At 55.8% G+C, this 25,891-nt stretch overlaps 1 protein-coding gene across 3 annotated transcripts in view; it reads left to right on the top strand.

The window, feature by feature from the left end:
- The window catches only part of Hspg2 (heparan sulfate proteoglycan 2), a 96,815-nt gene that overhangs the window by 26,417 nt on the left and 44,507 nt on the right, over window positions 1-25,891 (top strand). For all 3 annotated transcript variants that reach the window (XM_063235712.1, XM_013153872.2, XM_013153871.2), the window contains exons 2-19: window positions 4,572-4,707; window positions 5,829-5,873; window positions 15,733-15,842; window positions 15,937-15,995; window positions 16,245-16,405; window positions 17,641-17,769; window positions 17,970-18,227; window positions 18,309-18,428; window positions 21,215-21,346; window positions 21,444-21,588; window positions 21,681-21,832; window positions 21,920-22,066; window positions 23,802-23,965; window positions 24,162-24,341; window positions 24,446-24,642; window positions 24,748-24,895; window positions 25,376-25,503; window positions 25,790-25,876. In XM_063235712.1, coding sequence (XP_063091782.1) covers window positions 4,572-4,707; window positions 5,829-5,873; window positions 15,733-15,842; window positions 15,937-15,995; window positions 16,245-16,405; window positions 17,641-17,769; window positions 17,970-18,227; window positions 18,309-18,428; window positions 21,215-21,346; window positions 21,444-21,588; window positions 21,681-21,832; window positions 21,920-22,066; window positions 23,802-23,965; window positions 24,162-24,341; window positions 24,446-24,642; window positions 24,748-24,895; window positions 25,376-25,503; window positions 25,790-25,876 — 2,498 coding nt within the window. The remainder of the gene's footprint in view (window positions 1-4,571; window positions 4,708-5,828; window positions 5,874-15,732; window positions 15,843-15,936; window positions 15,996-16,244; window positions 16,406-17,640; window positions 17,770-17,969; window positions 18,228-18,308; window positions 18,429-21,214; window positions 21,347-21,443; window positions 21,589-21,680; window positions 21,833-21,919; window positions 22,067-23,801; window positions 23,966-24,161; window positions 24,342-24,445; window positions 24,643-24,747; window positions 24,896-25,375; window positions 25,504-25,789; window positions 25,877-25,891) is intronic.

Below are 25,891 nucleotides of genomic sequence, written 5' to 3'. Positions count from 1 at the left end.
AGGCTCAGTTTCCTCAGCCATAAAATAGAAATAATAACAGCGCAAGCTGATGATCCCTGACCTGAAAGACATGGTTGGGAACCCGAAAGTTTTCGAGTTTGAGAAAAATGATGCAGAGCACGTGCCAGCTGTGATGTGACGGTCCCAGTGGGATGCGGTGCCAGCTGTAATGTGACAGTCCCAGTGGGATCCAGGGCAGCTCTCGACAACCAGCATGAGTGTAGCTGCAGTCAGACGTGTGAGTCTGCGCCCAGGTACCCTCAGCGAGCTATTAATAGCTTGTGCCAGTTCAGGACAGGACTTGGTGCCAAATAAAATTGCTAGAAATATTTTTGTATTAAACAAGTTGGCTTTCAGGGCTCTTTGGGCCTCCCTTTTTGCAGAGGGTGCTGGCGTCCTCATGACAGGGTCCATGCCCATGCTGCTGCGAGGAGGAATTGAGGTGCCCGTGTGATCTGTGCACCTGGCTTGCTGTAGGAGAGAGCCCTGGGGGAGTTTGCCTCCGACCGTTTTTGTGGCGCTGGGAATTGGACGCAGGGGTGCTCTACCACTGAGATACACCCTCAGCCTTTTTTAGTTTATTTTATTTGAGATAGAGTCTTCCTAAGTTGGTCTACGGCCATACTACCCTGAATGCGCCCGATCTTGTCTGATCTCGGAAGCTAAGCAGAGTTGGGCCTGGTTAGTACTTGGATGGGAGAGTCTTCCTAAGTTGCTCAGGTTACCCTTGAACCTGTAATTTTCCTGCCTCAGCCTCCCAGGTAGCTCGTGTTATAGGTGTGCATCGGTACAGTCAGTTAGAGCCATCTCTTCTTAGTGTCATTTCTTCACTGTGCTTCCATCAGCCACCAGCTTTGATTTTAGCAACCCCAGAAACTCTTTATCTGTACGCATAACCTTTGCAAGTCCTGTGCCTTGTGGTCTCCAAACCTCAGACCCATCTGTACCTGTGCCTCTCCCCCCCCCCCCGCCCTGCTGTGTGCTCTCTAATGTGTCAGCTGTCGCTGCCAGGCTGAGAGCTACCCTGGCTCTCCTTGGCTCCCTCTGCAGGCTTGTGCAGACCAGAAAAGAGGGATCAGCCTCTGAGGGATCTCTTGTCCCCCAAGTCTCCACAAGACTAGGGTCCAGAGCTCCCCCTCTGTGCGCCTCATCCTCACTAAGAGGGCCTGGACACCCCCAGCTCGGAGCGGGTGCCTCCCAGAAGGGCCTGTCTGGTACGCTGCCTGTCGGGCCCCACCTGGCATCGGGGACCACCCTGCCCACATCCCTGCCTCTAGCAATTGTTTCCAGCATGTCAGAACAGAATCTCTGCCTTGCCCTGTGTGTGAGTCAGCCACCCCCACACTCCCCAGGAACCTACAGGGTCTGGAAAATCCCCTCAGCTTGGCTCCTTCCTAGCTGGGCCAGGTCTCCTTCCAGCCCCTCCTCCTGGGGCCCCGCCATCCGGCTCCAACGTCTGCCTAAAGTACTGGGTTCCTCTGAGAGGAAGCCTGGCTCCCTCACAGCCGGTCAGGGGCTGGAGGGCAGGAAGCCTGGGTTCTATTTCTGGCTCTGACCTTGGAGCCACCGGTGTCCCTCCTTGGGACCTGAGACACGCGCCGCATGGACCCAGGCTGCCACCAGCTCGGACATCCCTCGGGGCCACCCTTGGTCAGGTTAGAGATGGGGCAGTACTAGCTGGACTTCTTGGTACTGCCCTCTGCCTAGGGTTCCTGGCCAGCCTGGAGATCCGGTCCAGCCCTGCCTTCATTCCTGGGGAGCAGAGGGCTGGAAGTAGGGTGTCCACCCCTGGTGACCTCCAAGCCTCAGTTCCCTCCACTGTGCACAAGGACATTCACAGCTGCTCAGCCACCTCAGGGGGTCTTTGTTGGCTCAGATAAGAGGAGCTGCTCTTTAAACTTCAGTGTGATGAGGACAGATAATGCTGGGTGAGAATTAGGCCCTGGGTTCAAGTCCCATCTTCAAGAAAGTGACAGACCAGACCCTCTGCTGCACCTCCCCTTCCTTATGGCTTAGCTGCCTGGAGCAGGAGCCCTGGACATAGTAAGTGCTCATTGCACACCAGCTCTTCGTGTCTCCGGTTTGATCCTGGACTTTTCCAGTCTGGTCCAAGTTCCCTTCTATGGTCAAGTCTTAAACTCCTCACCGCTCTTTCCGGGAGCCCTTTCCCTCCCCTCTGGCTCCTTCTCCCCGCTCAGATGTGAAATGCAGCTGTTGGGACCTTTTGATCTTCAGCTCTTAATGCATGAAGTCTCTGCTGGGGTTGACTCGGCCCCTGATGCAGACCCTGAGCTGACCTTGCATCCCGGGACCTTGAGGGGAGGGCTGTAAGCAAGGGCAGGCTGGCATCAGGAAGGCCCACAGCCTGGGGTTCCTGGAATTGCGGGGGGACTTCTGACCAGGCCCTGATGTGCTCTGGATTCTCTTTCCCCCTCACTGCAGATGTGTGTTCCTGGCATTTTTTCCATGTTGGCTCTCACTTTGCTATTTCCTGTCTGGTCCCAGTCTCCCCCCCTTCCCTGGGAAAAGCTCTGGACTTTGCTCACCACCAGGGTTTCCTTTCCTGACAGCGTTGTCTAGGGGGTGCCAGGAATCTCCATCCCGGTGTTTGGCCTCCAAGGCCTTGCTTGCATGGGGAGAGGAAAGAGGTGGCAATGACATACAGCTAGTCCCCTCAGACAACTTCAGCTCAAAGTCAGGGGCCCTGTACCAGCCCTAGTCTCGTACTCCCCTTAAATCAATCAGGGCCTGGTCAGGACACACCCTCCAGCCAGTGGGAAGCTGGCCCTCTGCTCCTAGCCAGGGAAGGCGTCGGTTGCCCAAGTCTAGGTCTTGTTGATGGCTGTCAGAATGACCTGGACCTGCACAGCAATAACCATCTGACCATGGGTGAGAATCTGCCTCAGGGACTTGGAGAAGAGGCCCCAGAATCAGTGTTTTTCTCCAGCCTTGGAGGTTCTTAAGCCACACAGGTAGACATGGCCACCACTCAAGACAAGGCCAGGCAGTTGTGTGGTGGGGAGAGCAGAAGGTGCTGCCCATGGACTGGGAGAAGGGGCATCAGGTCACAGCAGGGAGTAAGGTGTGGGCAGTAACCAGACCCAACCTGGGCTGAGAGTTTCTCCTCCTCTTCATTGGGGTGTGGATTTCCCACAATGCAATGTGGTACTGGAAGTGTGTAGGTCAGTAGTAAGCATGAGAGGGCACCCAAAGGCTTCCTTTGCACCCCTTTCTGGTCACCTCAGCCTGACCCTGGGCTCAGCAAACTGCTCATCACTTTGTGTGAGCTGTTTCCCCCCCAGATGGACTCAAGGAGTGCGTAGTCTGAGGTCACCCATGTCACCTGTGCCTTTTTGCCCCTCGGCACTTAGAGGGTGATTTCAAGCTGAGCCTTGAAGGGTGAGCAGGAGTTGGCCCTGCAGACAGGCGGAGGAGGGCTGTTCCCGAAAAGGGACCACGGCGGGTACACGGGAGAAGGCCAGAGGCGTGAGGAGTGACCGGTATAGAGTGGGACACTTGGAGTGGGACACTTGGTTCTTCCGTTTTGCTCTTCCTGTGGCCTCATGCTTTATGTAGCCTCCAGCTTTGGTTTTCACAACCCAGCCCATTTCCCCCAGGCCTGGCTGGGCTGCTTGGAGGAGGCCAGGCCAGGCCTGTGGGCCCAGTTCCTGGACATCTGGACATTGCTGAGGATGTTGCTGGATCTGCCCGGTGCTTGCGGCCTCATGCACCCCCAGACTTCCCTGTGTTTGTTTTTCTCTAAGTTCCCTGGGAAACTCCTTGGGAAATATCTCCACCTTGTCCAAGGGTGCCCACCCCACACCTGAGAAAGGCGTCTGTAGCAGTGTCAGCTTGCCTGCAGGGTCCCGGAGCCCCTCCAGGGACAAGTGCCCAGCTGGACTCAGCATTAGCCTGAGGTCACATGGAGCCTCTGCTGCCCCATTCAGCCCAGCTGCTGGGCTCTGGGCCGAGAGCCCTGTCACTGTGGCCGCTGGTGCCCAGGCTCACTCTCCAGCCCAGTGAAATATGTCCCCGGTGGCCTGGAGGCTTGAAGGCCAGACTGAGGCAAAAGGAGGTGACCAGCATGGGCTGGGGCAAGGCTGCTGTTGGAGGCAGCACCCTAGACTACATTGCCTCATTTTCCACCTGTGTCCCCTCCATGCTACCGCTGGCCACCCTTCCACCTGCCTGTGGCCCCCGGGTTTGCTGGCCCAGGTCACCCCTTGAATGCCTGGTCTGTCTGCCCACTGATTCATCCTGTTTTAACTGTCCCTTCCCTTCACCAAAGAAAAAGGAATCATTATTATCACAGTGATTTTTATTTGCTCGTCTGCTTTATTTTGAATATCAAGGTTTAGAGCCTGAGGCCTCCAGGAGCTCATGAGATTTGGGGAAACTGAGTCAGAAACAGTCAAACACACCCTGGCTCTCTTAGCCAAACTAAGTCTAGTTTAACCACTATATTTTTGGGGTGGGACTCTTGGTACCCCACTATTCCCATGAGGGGAAGAGCCCTGGGGCTTGGTGGGAGCTGGACATGTAACTTGATTTGGCTCTGCTGTCCCCTACAGGTGACTCAAGGGCTGAGGGCATATGATGGCCCGTCACTGCCTGAGGACACGGAGACTGTTGCAGCGGGCAGGGCCGGCTGGAGCTACTCGTACCTTTCAGACGACGAGGACTTGCTGGCTGACGATGCATCTGGGGGTGAGTTGCAGGTTCCGTGTAGGGTAGGGTAGGGATCATGGTTCTTCCCGCTGGCCCTTCAGGAGGCTTGTGAAGCTCATCCCAGGTGGTGCCCCAAGACTGATGAGCTTTGCCAGTGGTGGTGTGTGACTGTCACGCTGGTCTTTCATCCCTGGTCCACTTAAAGGAGGAAGGACTTATTTTGGCTCACACCAGCAAGGATTTCAGAGGCTCCATTGCCTCCAGGCCTGCGGTGAAGCAGATCATCACATCAGGAAGTGTGTGTGCGCTGGAGCAAAGCAACCACCTCACGGCAACCCCCAGGAAGCAAAGAGAGCAAGGCAGCCAGAGAGGAAAGGGCCAGAGACAAAATAGTCCCTTCAAAGCTGCATCCCCAGGGACATCCTATTTGGCCCCACCTCCTACATTTCCATCCCCTCCAGCAGTGCCATCATGAGTGGATGAATCTATGGGTGAAGTTAGAACCCTTGTGATCCCATCACCTTCTGTGCACTGCTGTGCACACGAGACTTCAGGGGACATCTTATATCTGCACCGTAACTCCTGTAATTACAGCTACTCAGGAGATTGAGGAAGAAGGGTCACAAATTCAAGGCCAGCACAGGCAATTTAGCAAGACTATTTTGTCAAAATAGAAAATACAAAGGGCTTCGGGTCACCACTCCCTCTGTACTGGGGAAAAAAATAAAGGAAAAGAAGCGGACCACTGTGCCTCAGCCCTGGTCCTGGTGCCCGGCATCTGCCATTAAACCTTGTGTGACTTGGGGTGGCCACACCGCCTCTTTGCTGCCCAGGATTGTTGAGACCAACAGGGACAGTGGCTGGTAGTACAGAGTACAGGATGACTCCCCATCCTTCTGCTCTGCCTGCTCCTGTCTCACTGGGTGGCCAGTCTGACCTGATGAGTCCGTGGTGTCCATGGCCTGATCCACATCCTCTCTAATGGCTGTTTCCAAGCTGGCATTTACAGGCTACCCTCCTGAAGTATGGGCAAAGAGGACAACCATTCTGTACCTGCCTGACCCTGCCCCACTCTGGGTCGGGGACCCCCACAGTGCCTGAAACCCACTGGGCACTCAACAAGTATTATTGATGAAAAAAAAATCTTCTTTTATTTGCAGATGAGCTGGGCAGCGGGGACCTGGGCAGTGGGGATTTCCAGATGGGTAAGTTTCTATGGGCATCCCATAGCCCTGTTTAGCCCCACAGCAGGCCTCTGAGTCACATGGAGCCCATCTCCTGGGCTGGGCACCTCCAGAGCTCTTTGGGTCTGCCGAAGGCTATTAGAAGTGGAGATGGTCTCTTATCTGCCAAGTGACAGTTGTGTGGACATTGAGGATGGCTAGAATCTGTGTCTGCCTTTATCATAAGCTCGGGGCTGGGAGCAGTAGACACAAGTAGCTGAGTTCTGATGGGGACTGAGCCACCAGCTGCCTGGCATTCAGTGTAACCAGGCTTCCCCAGGACTAGGGTCATTTCCCCCAAGCTAGTGTGGGTCGGGGCATCCTAACTAGGCCAGTGCTGGCAGGAGGGTTGGGCAGGGGTAGCTTGGTCCTGACCATGACCTCCTAGGCCTCTGCCTAAATTTTCCCTTAAGGCAGTTGGTGCAGGGTACAGGGAGTCTGGGAACCAGGTAAGATCCACGAGTGGAAGTGTCAAGTGAATCTGAGGGATACTTCTCACCTCCTAGAGTGGCCTGTGCTCCTCCTGCTGAGCCTGGCCTGCCTGCAGAGGCCCTGCTCTAGTCCTCCCTGTCCATTCAGAAGCATTGAGGTTCCCTCCTGCGGGCAGCTGGGCAGTTGTGCTCTCTGCCCTCTCTGAGTGGTCCCGCTTAGCCCTTCCTTCTTGATAAGCATCTGGGAGGCCAGGGATGAGGGAAGAAAGGGGCTGGGGACAGCAGCTGAGGGACCCAAGGCCAGGACCCTGGCTTCTGTTGCAAGTGGCTGATGTGCGGGAAGAAGCTGGTCTAGATCTCCAGGCCCAAGCCTGGCCCTGTCAGCGGCCTTTGAGGCACATCTGGCCAGCTGGGCTAAATGTCAGCTAGGAGGCAACAGGTGTGTCTTCCTGACCCCCCAGGTCCCCGTGCCCCCTGTAAAGCCCAGAACGGTACCCTCTGCGCCCTGGCCAGGCAGGGCTGTCCTGACCTTGGCGGGCCATCCTGAGCCGAGCCCCTGGCCCTCCCCTCCAAGCCGGGGCTGTGCTCCCCGGCTCTGCGTGTCAGCGCCCTGCCTGGCATGTGATCTGCTCCCCTTCCGGGGCCCCTTCCACCTCCCTGCCGCCTCTCCTGTCCTGTCACTTTCTGCCTTGCCCACTCTTCTCGCTCTGGTTGCACCTCTCTCTCTCTCTCTCTCTCTCTCTCTCTCTCTCTCTCCCTCTTCCTCCCTCTCCCCCTGCCTGTGTTCATCTCCCCACGTCTCGCTGTTTCCTTGTCTCTGTTTGTCTCAGTGTCTGTGCTTCTCGCCATCTCCTTGCCGTCTCTGTCTCTTTTCACCCTCTGCAGGCTCAGGCCCACCCCAGGGTGACCAGGAGTCTCCCCTTGGTCAGGGGCCAGGTGCAGACCAGGGTAGGACCACCGTCCCCTCCACCTCTCTTCAGCTCATCCTGTGTTGTCCTTTCTTACTGGCCTCCTCTTCCCAGCTATACCCAGGGGGCTCAGAGACACCTCCCTGTCATCTGGGCCAGAGCAGCCTCTGCCCATGCCCCATCCCATACTACAGATGGAAATCCTGTGGCTGGGACCCTGTGGTCCCTCCCCAGGGGCTCCTTGTGAGGCTAAGGGAAGACATTACTCCTTAGGAAACAAAGCCCTGGAGTCTCCACCTGAGGACAGGCTGACCCTGGCCCGCCCAGGGACCCAGAGAGATCCTGACCTGGAGACAGAGCTCGGGGTGTGACAAGTTCTGCTGAGCAGGGACAGGCAGCAGGACTTGGGGTGGCAGGACTAGGCTAGGTGGGTGTGTCTACCCACTCCCCGCTGGAGAGTGGCCCTCGCCTCACCTTCCAGCCTCTGGCCTCAGATGCTCTCCTGGGAGGGTCGGGGCCAGGTAAAAGAGAGTTGGCCAGGGCTGAGCGCCTTCAGCTCCACGGTGCTTTCTGAACCCCGTGAGCCTCACCTTCTTCCACTCCAGCCCCCAGGCCCTCACAGGGCAGCAGCACAGGCTGGAGACCATGCACTTGCCCTGACCTGCCCCGCTGGTCTGAGAAAAGCGGGTAGGCTCGGGCCGCAAGGTCTGTGCCCTTCCCAGGTCCCACTAGAAAAGGGCTTTGTGGTACTTCAGCCCCCTCCCCGGAGCAGCCGCATTCCTGGGCAGAGGCCCGGACTCCTCGCCCGCCCTGAGCCGTGGGCCGAGGCCAGGGCCCAGGGTGGGGGGACTCTCAATGAGCCTCTGTGCTGGCTCACAAGGGGCCTCTGTGGCTGAGCTCACGGCCCCTACACATGCTCTGGCCCACAGAGCCCCACCGCCCAGCACCCAAGAGCCCAGCCCTGTCCCTCTGGTTACAAGTACCCTCACTTGGCACAGGGTACACTCTTGGACCCGAATCTACCTCTCCAGGACTCTTAGTCACAGAGAGAGAGAGTCCTGACTGAGGAGCTGTGTGCCTCTGGGCCTGGCAGACATAGAGTAAGATGAAAGACACTCCCTGCTCTGACACCTGCATTTGCCATCTGTCATTTCTGAGAGCACACTTCTGCCTCAGGGCCTTTGCAGTTGCCACTTCTCTCCTAGACCCATCTTCTCCCATCAGCTCCCATCTTGTGGCTCCTCCCCTTTCTTCACACATTCCTTTGAAAAGAGGACTTCCTGTCCACCTAACCCCCATGGGCCCTCTCTTCGGCCCTCCTTGTTGGCTCCTTGTAGTCTATATATACTCAGATCCTTTGTTTTATCTTCCTTTCTCCCCACACTAGTAAGTGATCTCTGTGAGGACAGAAATACTCATTTGTGGGGTTCACCACTGTGTCCCCTGCCCCTAGAACCCCTCCTGGCACACAGCAGTGCAGACCCTGTGCAGGGAGTGAGCGCCTGCCTCAGGTGACAAGAAATAAAGCCAGGTCCATTTCCAGGGTAGATAATGGCCCTGCTGCTGTCCTTGTATCATAGATGAGGACAGAGAGTCCAGAGAGGTCCATCACTTGCCAAGATGTCATCAGTGACAGCGCCACCCTAGTGGCTGGGCTTTTAGCCACTGGCTTACACCACTGTCGATGTCGCTCCTGGCCGGCAGGAAGGACACACGACAAAGTCTGGCAGTGGACAACCTTTTCTTTTATTTTCCTTCTCCGTACAGCCTGCCCTGGGATCGCTCCCAGCCGAAGCCTCCTTTGGTCCGCTCCCCGCGGCTCCTTCTGGGCTTCTACTTCCGGGCTTCTTCTTCCCCCCCAGGGGTGGCACCAGTATATATACGGATACAGTGTCCAATCATGTTAAAGTAAGCAAGGCAAGCTGATTGGCTAACATCATCAGTTGCCAGGCAGACTATATTGTTGAGCGGGTTGCTTACGCGGTAAGCAGGAAACTAACGTGCTCGATGGGAGGGGTAATCTACCTCAGGCTTTACTCTTTACTACAGGCCTCACGTCCGCCAAGTGAGGCGACCGGGCTCGGGGCTGCGGCTCCCAACATCTCCCCCTTTTTTATTTTTTTTTATAAATGTGCGCATCGTAGCCCCTCCTGGACTGGGTGCAGAGGCTTATGCCCTATGCGTAGGCCCACCGTAGGTCCTTGGCTTAGACCCTGGTCGGCCGTCCCATGGTCTGCCAAGGCCCTGAGGCCCTCGTCCTTTTTCTAGGGCCAGGCACAAACTGGACGGAACCTGGATGCACACAAGCTTGCACTCATTTCCTCTCCGTAAAGAAATCCCCTCGGAGAGAAATTTAGACCTGGGCAGCATCTAACAGTCCAGCGGCTTACGTGCAGGATTGGGTAGGGCCTGGCTTAGGTTGAGTCGCACCGGGGGAGTACGCTCTTACCCGTCATTGACTCTCCTACCCAGCTATGTCATAATTTTTTAGAGGAGGAGTGTGGGAAGCTCACCACCCCTAGACTCGGTCGTAGGCTAGGCGAGCGAGCCATGCATATGCCTGAGGATCTTCTTGTCCATTTCGGGCTACCGCTATTTCTATTCATCTTGTTGGTTGGTCTGTGATGGATCTCCGGTAGGGCAGGTCTGATCTTCAGTCGAGGGCTTTGTCGCCCGTGTCAGTCTCTCCGGTACCCACAGTGGTTCTCGTCCCGATTCCTGTGGGAAAACACAAACCGCGCCTCGGTTCCAGCTGGATCCGGGCCCATCCATTGTCCTGTCAGGACATCTTTCCACTTCACCCACCCTTTATGGTTGGGGGAAGGGTTGCAGTGCTCCACGGCTGGGGAGCAATTATCATTATTTAAATTTAAAAAATTGTGTGTGAATAGTGCCATGGATAATCGTGCCTTTGGGGCCAGGCCTTGGCCTACTCCCCCTTTTTGTTTTTGTAAAATTTCTTTGAGGCTTCTATGAGCCCTCTCAATGATTCCTTGACCTTGGGGATTGTATGGGATACCATGTTTTAATTGAACCTCCATCATTTTGCAGAACTCATTGAAGGCTTTGCCTATATAGGCTGGTCCATTATCAGTTTTTAATATTTTTGGTTTGCCCCATGCGGCCCAAGCCGCCAGGCAATGATTGATCACATTAGACACTTTTTCACCTGTTTCTGCTGTTGCGAATATGACGTGAGAACAGGTGTCTGTGGAAACATGAACATATTTAAGAGTCCCAAACTCCTGTATATGTGTGATGTCCATCTGCCAAACATCACCAGGGATCAAACCTCGAGGGTTTACTCCCATCGGTATGGCAGGTTTGTATGTGGCACAGGAGTCACATAGTCGCACGATATCTCGTGCATCTGCTCTGGAAACATGGAAATGGTTTGCTAGTGTCCTGGCGTTGACATGAAACTTATCATGGAAGGCACGGGCTCGCTCGATTGGTGTTAGTAAGGTAAAAATCCATAACGGGCGAGTGGCAGTATCAGCAGCCGCATTCCCCTGTGCCATGGGCCCCGGCAGGGATGTATGTGCTCTTATGTGGGTGGTGAAGACCTTATGGTGTCTGTTCTGAAGCAATGTCTGGATAGACAGGAACAGCCCAGCCACTGTGGAAGTGGATCTAATTAAACCGGCAGTCTCAAGCACTTGCATAGCATTGACCACATACCTAGAATCGGAGACAATATTAATGGCTTCTGAGAACCGTTCAAGAATCATTTTAACGATCTGCAGTTCCACCACCTGAGGCTGATCAGGTTCAAATTGTATGGTAACCGGGGGCTTGCCTAGGATCACATAGGCGCCTATCCCCGTCTTGGAGCCATCTGTGTATATTGTAGTTGCTGGGACTAATGGCTCAGAGGCAGTAACCTTTGGAAAAATTATAGGGTGCTGAGTGACAAATGACAAGATAGGGTCTTTAGGGTATTGATTGTTTATATCCCCATGGAAAACACATCTCAGAATGGCCCATGTATCTATGCAGGCAGCCAGGGTCTTGATCTGGCTGGCGGTATAGGGTACTCGGATGGCTTGTGGTCCTGAGCCAAAATGTTGGACAGCTCTATCATGCGCTTCAAGGGCCAATGAAGCGACTGCCTCCGGGTAATGCTCTATGACTTTTGCAGGTGAGACCTTAGGGTGTATCCACAGTAATGGTCCTTTCTGCCAAATCACCGCTGTGGGCTGTAGACTAGTCTGTAGCAAACAGACATCAAAGGGTCGCCCTGGTTCAATTCTGTGTAAGGTAGCCCCACCTAAGGCTTTTTCCACTCTCTGTAAGGCAGCTCTTGCCTCAGGAGTGAGCCTCCTGTGGGAGGCTATATCTGGGTCTCCCTTTAGAAGGTCGAACAGGGGTTTGAGATCTGAATTTGGTATATGTAAATATGGCCGTCCTGTGTAGTCTGAGTCTATGACCCCCGGGACTACTATGAGACCCCGAAGGGCCGTGGAGGATCTCCCGATCACCAGACCCACGGAATTTTCGGGTAACGGTCCCTTAAAGGTGGTTTCAACCACTTGAACACCCATGTCAGGCACTAATATAAGTCTGGAGGCGACACTGAGGTCCACACCTGCTGACCCAGGGGTGGCCCTTGTTGAAGGCTGCCATCCTGAGCTGTCCTGTCTCTGGGGCGGGGGCCCGCCTGTGAAGGGGGCCCCCTCTGGCCGTTTTTTGGCCCTCTAGCATCTCGTCCACAAATACGGTTGCCCTGAGCATCAAAGACCGACCTACACTCCTCAGCTTTGTGTGATCCCCTCTTGCATCGCCCACAAACATATGGTTCTTCATTCCTAGGACGAGGCCTAGCATCTGCATTGTTTGGGCAATGACGTTTAATGTGTCCTGGCTCCCCGCAGGCAAAACACCCTTTAGCCTTACATTCCCCTTCTAACCCGCGAGGTCCCCTCTGCTGTACAGCCGCGGCCAGGAGAGCAGCCACTCCCGAGTTGGAGAGCGGCCCCCCTATCTCTCTACATATCCTAATCCAGGCGTTGAGGTCCTTGTTCTTATGAGGAGCTATCGCTGCCTTGCACTCCTTTGTACATTGCTCAAAAATCAGCTGCCTTACCAGCGGTCGAGCCACTCCCGGATCAGAAAATATCTTATCGGCAGCATCTTGCATTCGGGCCACAAAGTCAACAAATGGCTCTGTGGTACCCTGAATTATTTTTGAAAGACACAAGGAGGCTGTTCCGGCACCACTTACCTGCTTCCAGGCGCGGAGCCCTATGGCGTTGATTTGTTCATAGACAGCGCCGGGGAACTGAGTCTGATCATCAGCGTGCCGACCTTCTCCCATAAGCATTTCCTTGTTCCACCCCCAGTTTCCCCGACTGGCGTTTCTCTCAGCCTGCTCTGCAGAGAACTCTGCGTACCAGGCTCGCCAATCCAGGTAACTACCCGAGGGCAGACACGCCTTTGCCAGCTGAATCCAGTCCGCGGGGGTGAGGGGCCCAGAAGACAGGTTCTCCAGCATGGCAATGGTGTAAGGCGCAGTCGGCCCAAAGGTTGTAACTGCATTTTTAAGTTCTCTAATCTGCTTTATCTCAAAAGGCTCCCATGCATTACGTCCCTGGCCCATAGCTACTTGTACAGGAAATATCCCGTAGGGGCCACTATCTATCCCAGGTGGTGGATGTACCTCATGAGACAAACGTCCCCCCTGCCAAAGCCGCCTGTAAAAATACCGACCCGCCGGCGGCGGAGCATAAGACGGCGGCCATGATTGGGCGGAAAATGGGGGCCCGTGCATCACTTCCTGTTCTGGCGAAAGGGGAGGGAGCTCCCGGGCGAGGGATCGCCTCCGGGAACAGCCCCCAAGGTGGGGCGGAAGGCTTCGCCTCCCTCTCGCGCCGGGGAGCGCTCAGGAGCTCTCTACTCCTCCGCAGACCAAGTTGAGCGGAGCGCAATTCACGGCGCAACGCTGGGAAAGAACCCTGCGACTCCTTATCGAGCGACTTAGGCTCCTGACAGCTGGTCTCTTTGGCCTCCTTGCCATTCAACTTTCCCTCGTCCTCGGAGTCAGACGACTCCGAGGCTAGAGCCCCGTCCTTCTCCTTAGCATCTTTGTTCCCCTTGACGGGCCCCTCTCGGGAGCTCCCCGACTGGGCCTGCTCAAATACCCTGCGTACTTTTGTAAGCTCTTGAGAGCTTTCTCCACAACCACCCTCGCTCTTAGTGTTGCTACCTAGCATGTTTCCCATCTTTTAATATGTTACTCACCGCGTGAGGCCCAAGGAATCCGCCACTTACGCGTGAGCCTGAGGGGAGTCTAAAAGCCCTGTAGGTGCGCGCCACCCAGAGCCCAGGCTTATCCCCAACTCACCTGTCTTGCAGCTCTGTACTGGAGCGTTGTCCGCTGTCACGTCTCGGGGGTGATCAGTCCCCGTGCAGGCCACCAAATGTCGATGTCGCTCCTGGCCGGCAGGAAGGACACACGACAAAGTCTGGCAGTGGACAACCTTTTCTTTTATTTTCCTTCTCCGTACAGCCTGCCCTGGGATCGCTCCCAGCCGAAGCCTCCTTTGGTCCGCTCCCCGCGGCTCCTTCTGGGCTTCTACTTCCGGGCTTCTTCTTCCCCCCCAGGGGTGGCACCAGTATATATACGGATACAGTGTCCAATCATGTTAAAGTAAGCAAGGCAAGCTGATTGGCTAACATCATCAGTTGCCAGGCAGACTATATTGTTGAGCGGGTTGCTTACGCGGTAAGCAGGAAACTAACGTGCTCGATGGGAGGGGTAATCTACCTCAGGCTTTACTCTTTACTACAGGCCTCACGTCCGCCAAGTGAGGCGACCGGGCTCGGGGCTGCGGCTCCCAACACACCACCTCCCTGTCCTGTACTAGGCTGGGTTCCAGCACTCTGTACCTGTTTAAGGGCCCTTTGCAATTTATAATTTACACTTGGCATTTATAATTTACACTTTAATTCATGAACATTGTAGGATTTGATGCAGTAGAGATCTTCTACCTAACAGGTGTTCACGAAATGGTTGGGAAGGAGTATGACTGTGAACGTGTACCACAGAGTCCGTATGTTGTAGATGCACGGTGTGGATTGATTCAGCTAACATTTTCCAACATCTACTATATGCCAGACTGTGTCCATGTCAATGTGTATATGTGTATGTACATACATATGGCTTATATGTATACAAATATATGATTCATTTGTCACATAGTTTAATTCATATTTATAACACAAACCTAGAAACACTGTGCTAGTCAGCTTTTCATCACTGTGACAAAACACCTGAGATAATCAGCTTTAAAAAGAGGAGAGGTTTTCTTGGCTCAGTTTCAGAGGCTTCAATCCGTGGCTACTTGGCCTTGTTGGTTTGGGCTTGTGGCAGCCCAGCATGTGATGGCAGGAGCACATGGCAGACATCTGTTCACTTCATGGCAACCAAGAAGTAAAGAGGGAGAAGAAGAGTCCCAATATTTGCTTTGAGGTCATGCCTGCAGGTCTCCTACTAGACCCCACCTCCTAACAGGGTCTATGCCTTTAACACATGTACCTTTGGTGGACATTTGTGATCCACACTGTAGCAAACATCAGGAAATATTGTGGCATCATGTGGAGTAGATGTCCACGTTACAACAGTTGTCTGGGTTTGCATACGTTAGGGTGATGGGAACACGGTCAGCCATCGCTCCATAGCACAGGCCATGTTCCATGCAGTGTGAGCCCTGGGGCTCAGGGTAGCTGAGACCCAGGATCCCCCTTTTTCAGAAATTACACTCTGGTGGTAGGGAGAGGAAGACAAAGCACCGCTCCTGATTCACGGGGCTTACGCAGTGCCTGGGGATAGCATGCATGTGAGCATGGCGTCCTTTTCTCCTCACTGCCACTCAGGATGGTAAATGCAGTTGACACCTCTACTTTATCACAGAGGAAACAGGTTCAGAAGGGCAGAGTCAGTGCCCGGGGTGCAGCTGACTCAGCACATGATCATTCCGTGCTGTTCCACAGCTGGTCCGTGTCTAAGGGTAACTGCCAGGGTCTCTGCGATGGCGGGGAGGGGGCATAGACTGTGGAGCCCAGAAGGGCAGCTCAGGTGTCTCCTTGGAGGAGCCGATGCGAGAGCCGCATCCTGCGGGACATAGAGGCACTGGTTAGGGAAGGTTGGGGAGGCGTGACTTGGTCACACCTGCAGGGACCCTGTGGCCAGCCAGCCTCCCTGCAAGCCACCCTTCCTGTCCAGCCTTCCTCTGAGTGTTGTGGGCCTCCTCTTCCCTACTGTCACTTGGTTTCAGGATGAGGCCATTTTCCATGTGAGTTACAGCCCCTCGCTCCAGATGGGCCTAGGCAGGGCTTCTGGGCCCACACATTGCCCCTGTGGGCAGCGTGGTCCAGCTGTGGACACTGCGGTTACCGCCATGTGGGAGGCTTTCCTGGACATCCCCTCGTTTCTACCCACTGATCCAGCTGCCTGAGGCCACCACATGCCAGCCGCTGACACCCCTCCCCTCTTTTCCACAGTGTATTTCCGGGCACTGGTCAATTTCACACACTCCATGGAGTATAGCCCTCAGCTGGAGGACGCAGGCTCCAGGGAGTTCCGAGCTGTGTCGGAGGCTGTGGTGGACAGAGTATGATGGAGGGGCTCAGTGACAACCCGGGAGGGGGGAGTCGGGACCACAGAGCGGGAGCTGTCTGGGGGCTGATTGCCGTGTCCCTCCCCAGCTGGAGTCGGAGTACTTGAAGATCCCCGGAGACCAGGTCGTCAGTGTGGTGTTCATCAAGTGAGAAGCATCCCTCGGGGACTGGCGAAGGGCTTGGGCTGGCCTGGGCAGGCTGGCTAGATTAGGGAAGAAGCCTGTGTCCCCAGAGGGAGGCAGAAAGGCCTGATGGAATGGGCAGGGGGACCAGTTGGACCTTAAATGGCCCTGCTGTGGGCACAGACTGCAGGAAAGATGCCTGAGACGGGGGCCAGGCCTGGAGGAGTGAGCACAGGCATCTTTCTCCCCTCCCTCTGCCCATCCCCACCGCAGGGAGCTGGACGGCTGGGTCTTCGTGGAGCTGGATGTGGGCTCTGAAGGGAACGCAGATGGGGCTCAGATTCAGGAGGTGCTGCACACGGTCATCTCTGGGGGCTCCATCGGCCCCTATATCACCTCCCCCCAGGGGTTCCAGTTCCGACGTCTGGGCACAGGTGAGCCTATCTGGGGCTGGGGTGCATCGATTTCTCAGACTTGTGTGCATCCCCTCTCGGGCTCCCCACCATGGGCTCTCCTAACTTAGGTTTGTGCAGCTGGGTGAAGGAGCTCACAACCTCCTGAGTCTCTGCATCAATCTCTGTGGCTTTGGGCAGAGCACAGAGTGCTTCCCCTAACGGGTACACACCAGGCCCAGATTCTGCTGTCTCCCTGTAGACTTCTGTGGATTGCCTGTAAGAGGCCCGTCTTCAGACAGGATTCATAAGTGTAACTGACGCTCAGTCAGTAATAACCGGCTGGTTTCCTGAGCACCGAGTGGATGCCAGGCCTTTGGACTCAGGTTTAGCCCAGGTTTCTTGTCACTGTACCCTCTGCCCCAGTTCAGTCCATGAGTCTCTAGGCCAGTTCTGGGTCCCTCATGGAGGTGGTGATTCTCACCCTGTTCCATCTCAGTTCCCTCTGTGAAAGGCTCTACCATGTCACCTGCATGCGTCTCACTCAAGGGACCCCAGAACAGAGCAAACTGCTATAATTTAACTCAATCAGGAAAAAAATAATGATCCATCGTCTTCCTTGTTTAGCACATAGAGCCCTAAGTAATACACCCAAAGGTCCCACGTGCTCTGTCGGCATCCCCAGACCCGGGTCTAAAGATTGCCAGGTGTCCAGCCCTCTTCTCCCGAATTCAAGGAGTCTTTCTGATGGTCTGGGGTGGGGGGGTCGGCTCAGCCCTCAGCTCCCAGGCCCCAGGTGGATGGCTGCTGACCACACCTTCCTTTCCAGCACAGACCCCCCCACCGCCCCCAGCTGCTACGGGGGTCATAGTGACACCAGGTGAGAGTAGAAGCCCAGCCAGGTCCAGTGGGGGACAGAGAATTTAGTGGCTGGAGAGAAAAAAGGACAAACGCCAGATGGCTGGGCCACCTTCTGCGCTCCTCCTCTGTCCTCGCTGGCCCGGGCTGTGGCTTGCATGTGTATGGTGTGGTGGCTGCATGCGTGTGGCATGTGCACTGTGTATGGCTCCTTGAAAGGGGAGGGTGAGGCCACTGCCACGCGTCCCATGCCTGGTGTGTGCTGTGATTGTGTCCACCTAGTGCTCCTTACCCTCACCCTCTGCCACAGTGGCCTGACACAGGCTCAGGGTCCCCTTGCAACCTTGTGGGCCCTGTGCTGGGTCACATCTTCCAGCATTTCAGACGCACACCTCTGACTCCGCCCCCCACTCTCACAGTGCCCCAGTTCCCTAGGGTCTGCACCGAGGCCGAGTTTGCCTGCCATAGCCACAATGAGTGTGTGGCCCTGGAATACCGCTGTGACCAGCGGCCTGACTGCAGGGACATGTCCGATGAGCTCAACTGTGGTGAGGGGCTGTCTGGGGGCACAGATGGCCAGTGGGTGCCATCTGGGCAGGCCAGGGGGTTTTCGGGGGAGGGAAGGGATGGCAGAGTCAGGGCTGGGGTTGCTGGGTGCAGCAGAGAATAGACTTGAAGGGCACAGAGAAGGTCTGGGGACTGTGGGGCCACGAGGTCCTCTGCTAAAATCTGGGCACTTTGTCCACAGAAGAGCCAGTTCCTGAGGTCAGCTCCGTGCCATCAGTGGTAGTGGAGACATCATCTTTAATACATCGGCCACCAGAGGCAACCACCACAGAGCGGCCATCAATTACCCCACGTCCCCAGGCTCTGCTTCCTCACGTGCCAAGACGTGTCCCCTGCGAGCCCCATGAGGCTGCGTGCCACAGTGGGCACTGCATCCCCAAAGACTACCTCTGTGACGGGCAGGAAGACTGCAGGGACGGCAGTGACGAGCTGGGCTGCGGTGAGCCTCAGGCAGGGACTGCGGGAGCCGGGTCAGAGCACGGCCGAGTAGGCCACTGCTGAGTGCTGCTGTGTCCCACAGGGCCACCCCCACCCTGTGAGCCCAACGAGTTTGCCTGTGGAAACGGACACTGTGCCCTCAAGCTGTGGCGCTGTGATGGCGACTTCGATTGCGACGACCACACCGATGAGGCCAACTGCCGTGAGTGTCCCTCCGTGCCTCTGGCTTGCCTGGCCCAGGCCATCTGCTCCCCATTCTCCCCAACCCAGACAGGTGCTGGTCTCCCTGGAGGTAAAAGTCAAAGTTGGTCTCCCTGATCTGGGCAGGTGGTGCCACCTGTAATCTCAGCTGCTTGGGAAGCTCAGACAGGAAGATCGCAAATTCAAGCCCAGCCTGAGTTACATAGTGAGACTGTCCCAAATTTTTAAACATGCCTGGGGATGTAGCTCAGTCATAGAGCACTTGCCTAGTGTGTGTAGGCCCCGGGTTTTATATCTAGCACTGCAAAAAAAAATAAAAGTTCATCTCTGTAGCTATGAGTCCGCAGGCCCCAAGCTCAGGTGACTGGACTGCTCATGGTTTGTGCTTCTGCTGCTGTGCTGAATCTTTGTGATCATTGATCTCTGTGTTCTGTGAGGAAGGAGGGCATCAAATGGATTACTAGGAGCATGATACACTGGGGCCACTTGATGCTGGGGTCCTGGGGTATATGTAAGTTGAAGCCCTGTCCTGTGGGCTAATGCGTCCACTTTGTGCTGCTGTGAAGAATACCCAAGCCTGGGCCCTTGATAAACAATAGTTTTATTTGGTTTATAGTTCTGGAGGCTTGGCAGTCCAGGATCTAGGAACTGTATCTGGTAGGGCCTTCTTGCTGCGTCTTAACATGGCAGAGGCATCACATTGGCAAACAGTAATGAGGGAGACAGCCAAAGCCTCCTCTTTATTAGGAACCTACTACTATGATGGCTACAGTAACCCAGGCACCATGGCAGGATGCCCCCTCTTAATGCTGTTGCCTTGAGGATCATTTCCAACATGTGAACACTGAAAACATAGCGTGGGGCTAGAGATTTCTCATCTAAAGCTCTTCTAGGTCATTTGTACCTTTATCTACCCAGATCTTCATCCATCTGTCAGTCCACCTAATCATCCTTTCAGCCATCCACCCATTCATTCAGCCAACCATCCATCCATCCATCCATCTATCCATAGTCCATCCATTCATTCATCCACTCTTTTCTTCCTAACTCATCTAGCCATCCACCCAGCATCCTTCTTTCCATGCATTCTACCATCCATCCTTCCAGGCACTGTCTGTCTCCCAGCTCCCTATCCATCCTTCTCTCCATCCACCCACCCAGCATCCTTCTTGTCATCTGTCCACCCAGTCATCTATCCATTGCACATCTTGTCAATGTCTTGGACAATATTGACGTCATGATGGTTAAATAGGTGAGGGAGGGTGGAGGGTTAGAAACACATCAAGGGGCACCATGTGTGTCCTGTCCTGGGAAGTGAGCCTGTTCTTGTCAGTCTGAGGTTGAGGATAATCTTCAAGTCCCTCCCCAGTGGCCCAGGGTGATGTATCTGGTGTGGATCAACATTTCCTGCTGTCAGCCTGCCTGGCTGTCCTCTCTTACGCCACCTTCCCTGCCCTGCAGCACTGGGGAGGGGCAGCACTGGCAGAGTCTTGTGACAGCCTCCTGTGGCTCTAAGCTTGCCTGGGAACACCAGCCCCTTGGGAGAGAGGAAGTAGCGGAGGGTGCTGGCTGAAAAGCCCATCTCTGAAGCCTCTGCTGGGGAAGAGCCAGGGAAGGCACGTGCTTGTAGACAGAGCCCAGAATGGAAAGGACATGAAGCTGAGTGGCTCGGGGGCCCTTCAGAGGCTTGGGTCAGTGTGTCCGAGATGGCCTCCTTGGCTCCTGTCTGGATGTGTGCCTGCCTCTCCTGCACTGTGCCTCCCTTTCCCTCTCTGTCTCCCATGCTCGGTCTCCTTGAGGAAGAGCCTGGGTCACCATCTACTACAGATGCCTAGCAGGGCCCGGGCCTGTGCCAGGCCACCCCAGTCAATGGGCGGCTGCTGCAGGCCAGTCGCCACCCCAGGTCCAATGAGCAGGGGACAGAGTGTGGAGCTCCCACGAGGGCCCTGCAGTAACAGATCTCTTGCAAGGCCTGTCCCCCACAGAGACAGCACGGGTTACTCATGGCTAACAGATGCCAGCTCCCCAGCTGTGCTTTGAGAGGGCTCTTGTGCATTCAAGATGGCACTTCACTGACTCTGAAGGTGGCTGATGATGTGAGCAACTGTGTTTTGGTCTGCTTCTCGTTACTGTAATGAAATACCCAACACAGGCCAACTGTCTAAACAAAGGAGGTCTATGTAGCTCACAGTTTGGAGGCCCAAACAGCGTGGTACAAGCTTTGGTGAGACTGTCCTTTGTCCCTTGTCCTCATGGCAAATTGCAGTGATGGAAATGAGCATGAGGAAGAGGTCACATTTTAAACAGGAAGTCAGGAGAGACTGGGAACCATAGTCACTCGTGAGGACGCACCCAGTGACCTAAGGACCTCCCATTAGGCCTCACCTCTTGAAGTTCCTACCCCTTCCACATCACCATACCATACGAGATTTTAGGGACAAACCACCTCCAAGCCACAGCCACGAAGGGATACTGTGGCTGTGGCTGTGGCTGTGGCTCTGATGTGTCAGGTTTTGGGGGATACAGAGGGAGGAAGCGGAAGAGTTGAGGTAATGTGAGGAGCTGCTCAGTGGCACACTGGTGGCTGTGTTGTGCTGGGTGTGACAGTGGCAGCTGTGGCCGGACATGCTGAGGGCAGGGGAGGGTTAGGTAAACGCCACGAGGCTGACTCTGGGGTTCCTGGGGAAGGTGTCAGAGTGGTCTGCTGTTGTTGGGGCTGATAGGGAATGCGGTGGCTCTCCTTGAGGGCAGCACCCTCATGCCCCCACCATCTGGCTCTGTCACCAGCCGCCAAGCACCCTGAGGAGGTTTGCGCACCCACGCAGTTCCGGTGTGTCTCCAGCAACACCTGCATCCCGGCCAGCTTCCACTGCGACGAGGAGAGCGACTGTCCTGACCGCAGCGACGAGTTTGGCTGCAGTGAGCAGGGAGCTGGGGGCAGATGGGCCTGTCCCCTTGGGGCCCTTCCTCCCTGCCTCACCTCTCAGACCCCTCATCCCTGCTCCCATCTCCCCAGTGCCTCCCCAGGTGGTGACTCCTCCCCAGGAGACCATCCAGGCCTCCCGGGGCCAGACAGTGACCTTCACCTGTGTGGCCATTGGCGTCCCCACCCCCCTCATCAACTGGAGACTCAACTGGGGCCACATCCCCTCTCATCCCAGGTACAGCTCTGGACCCAAAGGGGGGTGCCGTGAGGCCAGCAAAGCCTCAGCTGGTGGCCAGGGTGACCAGTGACTGTCTCTGGGCCCATCAGGGTAACCATGACCAGCGAGGGTGGCCGTGGCACACTGACCATCCGCGATGTGAAAGAGGCAGACCAGGGTGCCTACACGTGCGAGGCCATGAACGCCCGTGGCATGGTGTTTGGCATCCCTGATGGTGTCCTGGAGCTCATCCCACAGCGAGGTATGAGGCCAGCCTACAGGCACCATCACCGGTGGAGCTGGGCCGGCTGTCCGTGGCCCACCACAACCCTCCTATGCCACCCTGCAGGCCCCTGCCCCGACGGACACTTCTACCTGGAGCACAGCGCCTCATGCCTGCCCTGCTTCTGCTTTGGTGTCACCAATGTGTGCCAGAGCAGCCACCGCTTCCGGGACCAGATCCGGCTACGCTTTGACCAGCCTGGGGACTTCAAGGGTGCGTTGGGGGCTGGAACCATGGGAGGCCAGGGGACACCAGGCTCAGGCCGACTCAGAGAGGACAGCCTATACCACCCAGACCAGGATCAGAGTAGGAGGGACACAGAGTTGCCAGACAAACACAGAACCCCAGAAGAAGAGCATTCCAGGGGAAAGGCAGACTCCTAGGAAAAGCCAGATCCTGCAAGCTCAGGGCTGTTTCAGTTTCCAGACAGAAACCTCGAGGTTCGGGGAGGCTGTGAGCATCCCTGGGGTGACACGGGTTACAGGCAGAATGGCACCTGGGGCTGTTTGGGGGGAATCTGGGTGCTCAAGGTGGGTGGGGGCTCCAGGCAGGCGGGCAGCCTATGTGTGGATATGAGCAGAGGGGAGGGCCTGGAGGTGGCCCCAGCAGGGAGGAAGAGTGTAGGCCGGGCCCTAAGGCCTGGCCTTGGGGGCTGTGTGTGGTCATTCTCAGGTAAGAGACCTTGGGGAGAAACACAGGCAGATGTGGACTTACATTGGAAGAACTTTTTAAGAATCAAAACTAGGCCAGGCTTGGTAGTTTACTCCTATAATCCCAGCACTTGGAAGGCCGAGGCAGGAGGATTACCAAGAGGTCAAGGCCAGCCTGGGCTACCTAGTGAGTTCAGGACCAGCCTGAACCACATAGCAAAGCACTGTCTCAAAAAAAGAAAAAAGTATCCCCTGCTTTAGAGGTAATGAGCTGCCCATGCAGTATGGAATCACTTTTAATGCAGTCATTTAGTGCCTCAGCTGCAGTAGCCACCTCTCCAGTGCTCCGTCACCCTCTGTGATGGGTGTACTGTGTGGGAGAGCAACACAAATACACAGATTTCTGTCATCATAGAAAGTTCCATGGGATGATGCTACCAGAGACCTGGGCTGCTGTCCAGGGAGCCCCATGTCAGATGATAGTGTGTGCATATGTCTGTGTATGTAAGAGAGGGCTGGGCCAGAGATCTTGTCGTGACAGCAACGAGAAGGACTGGCCACCTTTGGAGCACTTTCTTGGTGGCACCCTCTGGTTTAGTCATTTAAAATCAGTTTGCTCATTTTATTTCCCTGACAACTATGAGACGGGCCACTATTGATACCATTTTACAGATAGAGAAACTGAGGCTCATGCATGTCTAGCAGAGTGGAGCCAGGACTGGGGTTTTGTGTCTTCTGCCTGCTAAAGCTCTCTGCTGCCCCCACTGGTCTGTCCAGAGGCTGACTGTCCTGGGATCTCAGCCAGTGAAAGGTTCTGAGAAGTCCTGCGGAGGAAAATTGCCCTGACCTTTCTTTGACCCTAACCTGTGGTTGTCAAAATGACTCCCAGGCATCACTCTGTAGCCTTGGCTTCCCCAGGGCTGCTCCAAAACCTCAAGGGAAGAGGACTGGGAGAGCGGAGGGCAGTGATGCACACCCAAAAATCCCAGCTACTTGGGAGGCTGAGGCAGGAGGATTACCACTTAGGGATCTGCCTGCGCAACTTAATGAAACCCTATCTCAGAATTAAAAGGGCTGAGGATGTAGTTCAGTGGTGGAGCATCGAACACCAGCCAGCGTGCACAAGGTTTGTTCCTTAGTTCTAAACCGAAGAAAGACTAAGAGGAAGAAACCACTAGGCTTTACTTTAGAAGAAAGACCCCAGTTTTCTCTAAGTCAGACTTCCCGCAGAACTGTTCCACGCTTCTGGGTTCCTGCCCGGTGGCCGCTCTCTCTCACAGCTCCTCTGCCCTCCACAGGTGTGAACATAACCTCGGCTGCGCAGCCTGGCATGCAGCCCTTGGCCTCCACCCAGCTGCAGGTGGACACTGCCCTGCAGGAGTTCCAGCTGGTCGATCTGTCACGCCGTTTTCTCACCCATGACTCTTTCTGGGCTCTGCCTGAGCAGTTTCTGGGCAATAAGGTGAGGGCCAGCTCCACTGGACGGAGCCTTCCTCCGTGCCCCGAGCCCACCTGGTCTCCCTTTCCCCTGATGTCGAGCCTCAGGGAGGCAGAATGAGGGAGGAGCTGGAGGACTGGACATAACTGCTCGTGGAGAGCACAGAGGGCATCACTTGTGCCTGCAGTCACCCTGCCCTAATCCATTCCTTCTTGCCCAGGTGGACTCATATGGTGGCTCCCTGCGCTTCAAGGTGCGCTATGAGCTGGCGCGTGGCCCACTAGAGCCCGTGGAGCGGCCCGATGTGGTCCTGGTAGGGGCTGGACATCGCCTGCTCTCCCGAGGCCACACGGCCACCCACCCTGGGACTCTGAACCAGCGCCAGGTCCAGCTCTCGGAGGTGGGTGGCACTTGAGCTCTGAGGGATGGCTGGATGGGGTTGGCAGCTGGGTGGGGGTGTGCAGCAGGTGGCGCTGATGTGTGACCCCCTCCTTGCCCGCCTAGGAGCACTGGGTGCATGAGTCTGGCCGGCCGGTGCAGCGGGCGGAAATGCTGCAGGTGCTGCAGAGCCTGGAGGCAGTGCTCATCCAGACAGTATACAACGCCAAGATGGCCAGCGTGGGGCTGAGCGACATCACCATGGACACCACGGTCACCCACGCCACCGACTACGGCCGTGCCCACAGTGTGGAGGAGTGCAGGTGCCCGGCCTGGCAGGGCTGTGGACCACAGGACCCTGGCGATGGTAGAAGAGAAGCAGCAGGCCTCGGGTTCCTGCAGCCACTTTCTCCGTCCTGTTCCCGCAGGTGTCCCATCGGCTATTCCGGCCTGTCCTGCGAGAGCTGTGACGCCCACTTCACCCGGGTTCCTGGAGGGCCCTACCTGGGTACCTGCTCTGGCTGCAACTGTAATGGCCACTCTAGCTCCTGTGACCCTGTGTATGGCCACTGCCTGGTGAGTAGTGCCATCTGGCACTCAGACACCAGATAGGGGCACGGTGTGAGACACCCTTGTGCCCATAAGATTAGCACAAGCCTCCAGAATGAGTGTCATGGCTGATAGAAAAGCTGCCATGACCTCGGGATGGATTAACAAAGATGCAGTATCCAGAGACAGGAGGTGACGGTCTTACTGTCTTCCACCCTTGCTGTTTTGAATGCTGGAGGGCGCCGTGTGCAGCACAGACCTTCTGAGGCTCCCTAAGGAGAAGGAGCCCAGACCTCATTTGTTACCAACAGTGAGGATTGTGGAGCTCAGCGGGGCAGAACTGTTAGCTCCAAATCCCTGAACAGCTGCCAGCAGCAAAGGAATGGACTCCAAGGCCAGAACTGGCCAGTGGGCCTGGGTTGGAGTTCGCCTCAACGCCCTCTGCCCCAGTCTGTCTGGCTAAATTCTGCTCTGCAGAGCTGAGCGCACCCTCTGCCCTCCTCCTAGAATTGCCAACACAACACAGAAGGACCACAGTGCAACAAGTGCAAAGCCGGATTCTTTGGGGACGCCACGAAGCCCATCGCCACTGCCTGCCGGCCCTGCCCATGCCCCTACATCGATGCCTCCCGCAGGTCAGACCCAGCTCAGGCTGTGGGAGGGAGGCAGAGTCCTGGATTCAAATCCTGCCCTCATTGCTGAGTTTTCTTGTGTGCCATGAGTGCTCCGGCCTCCATTTTTTTTTCCGGTGTTGCGGGCTGCAGTTGCTACAAGACTGCAAATCAGGAACGGGTGGGCAGAGAGAGAGGGTCACACCTCCTAGCATGCTGTGGCCGAGTGGACAGCAATCATTTCCTGGGTTGGCTGTGTCAGGCCTGGTCCCCAGCCCTGCCCCATGCCCTGCCCATCTGGTGCCCACAGATTCTCAGACACTTGCTTCTTGGACACGGATGGTCAAGCCACGTGTGATGCATGTGCCCCTGGCTACACAGGTCGCCGCTGTGAGAGGTGAGAGCCAGAGGG

Source organism: Cavia porcellus, unplaced genomic scaffold, assembly GCF_034190915.1.
Source record: "Cavia porcellus strain 051 isolate PalLab524CR breed Dunkin Hartley unplaced genomic scaffold, mCavPor4.1 scaffold_25, whole genome shotgun sequence".
In the NCBI taxonomy this organism is placed as follows: Eukaryota; Metazoa; Chordata; class Mammalia; order Rodentia; family Caviidae; genus Cavia; species Cavia porcellus.
Note: the sequence above shows the minus strand (reverse complement) of the source record. Positions and strands in the feature narration are given on the sequence as shown.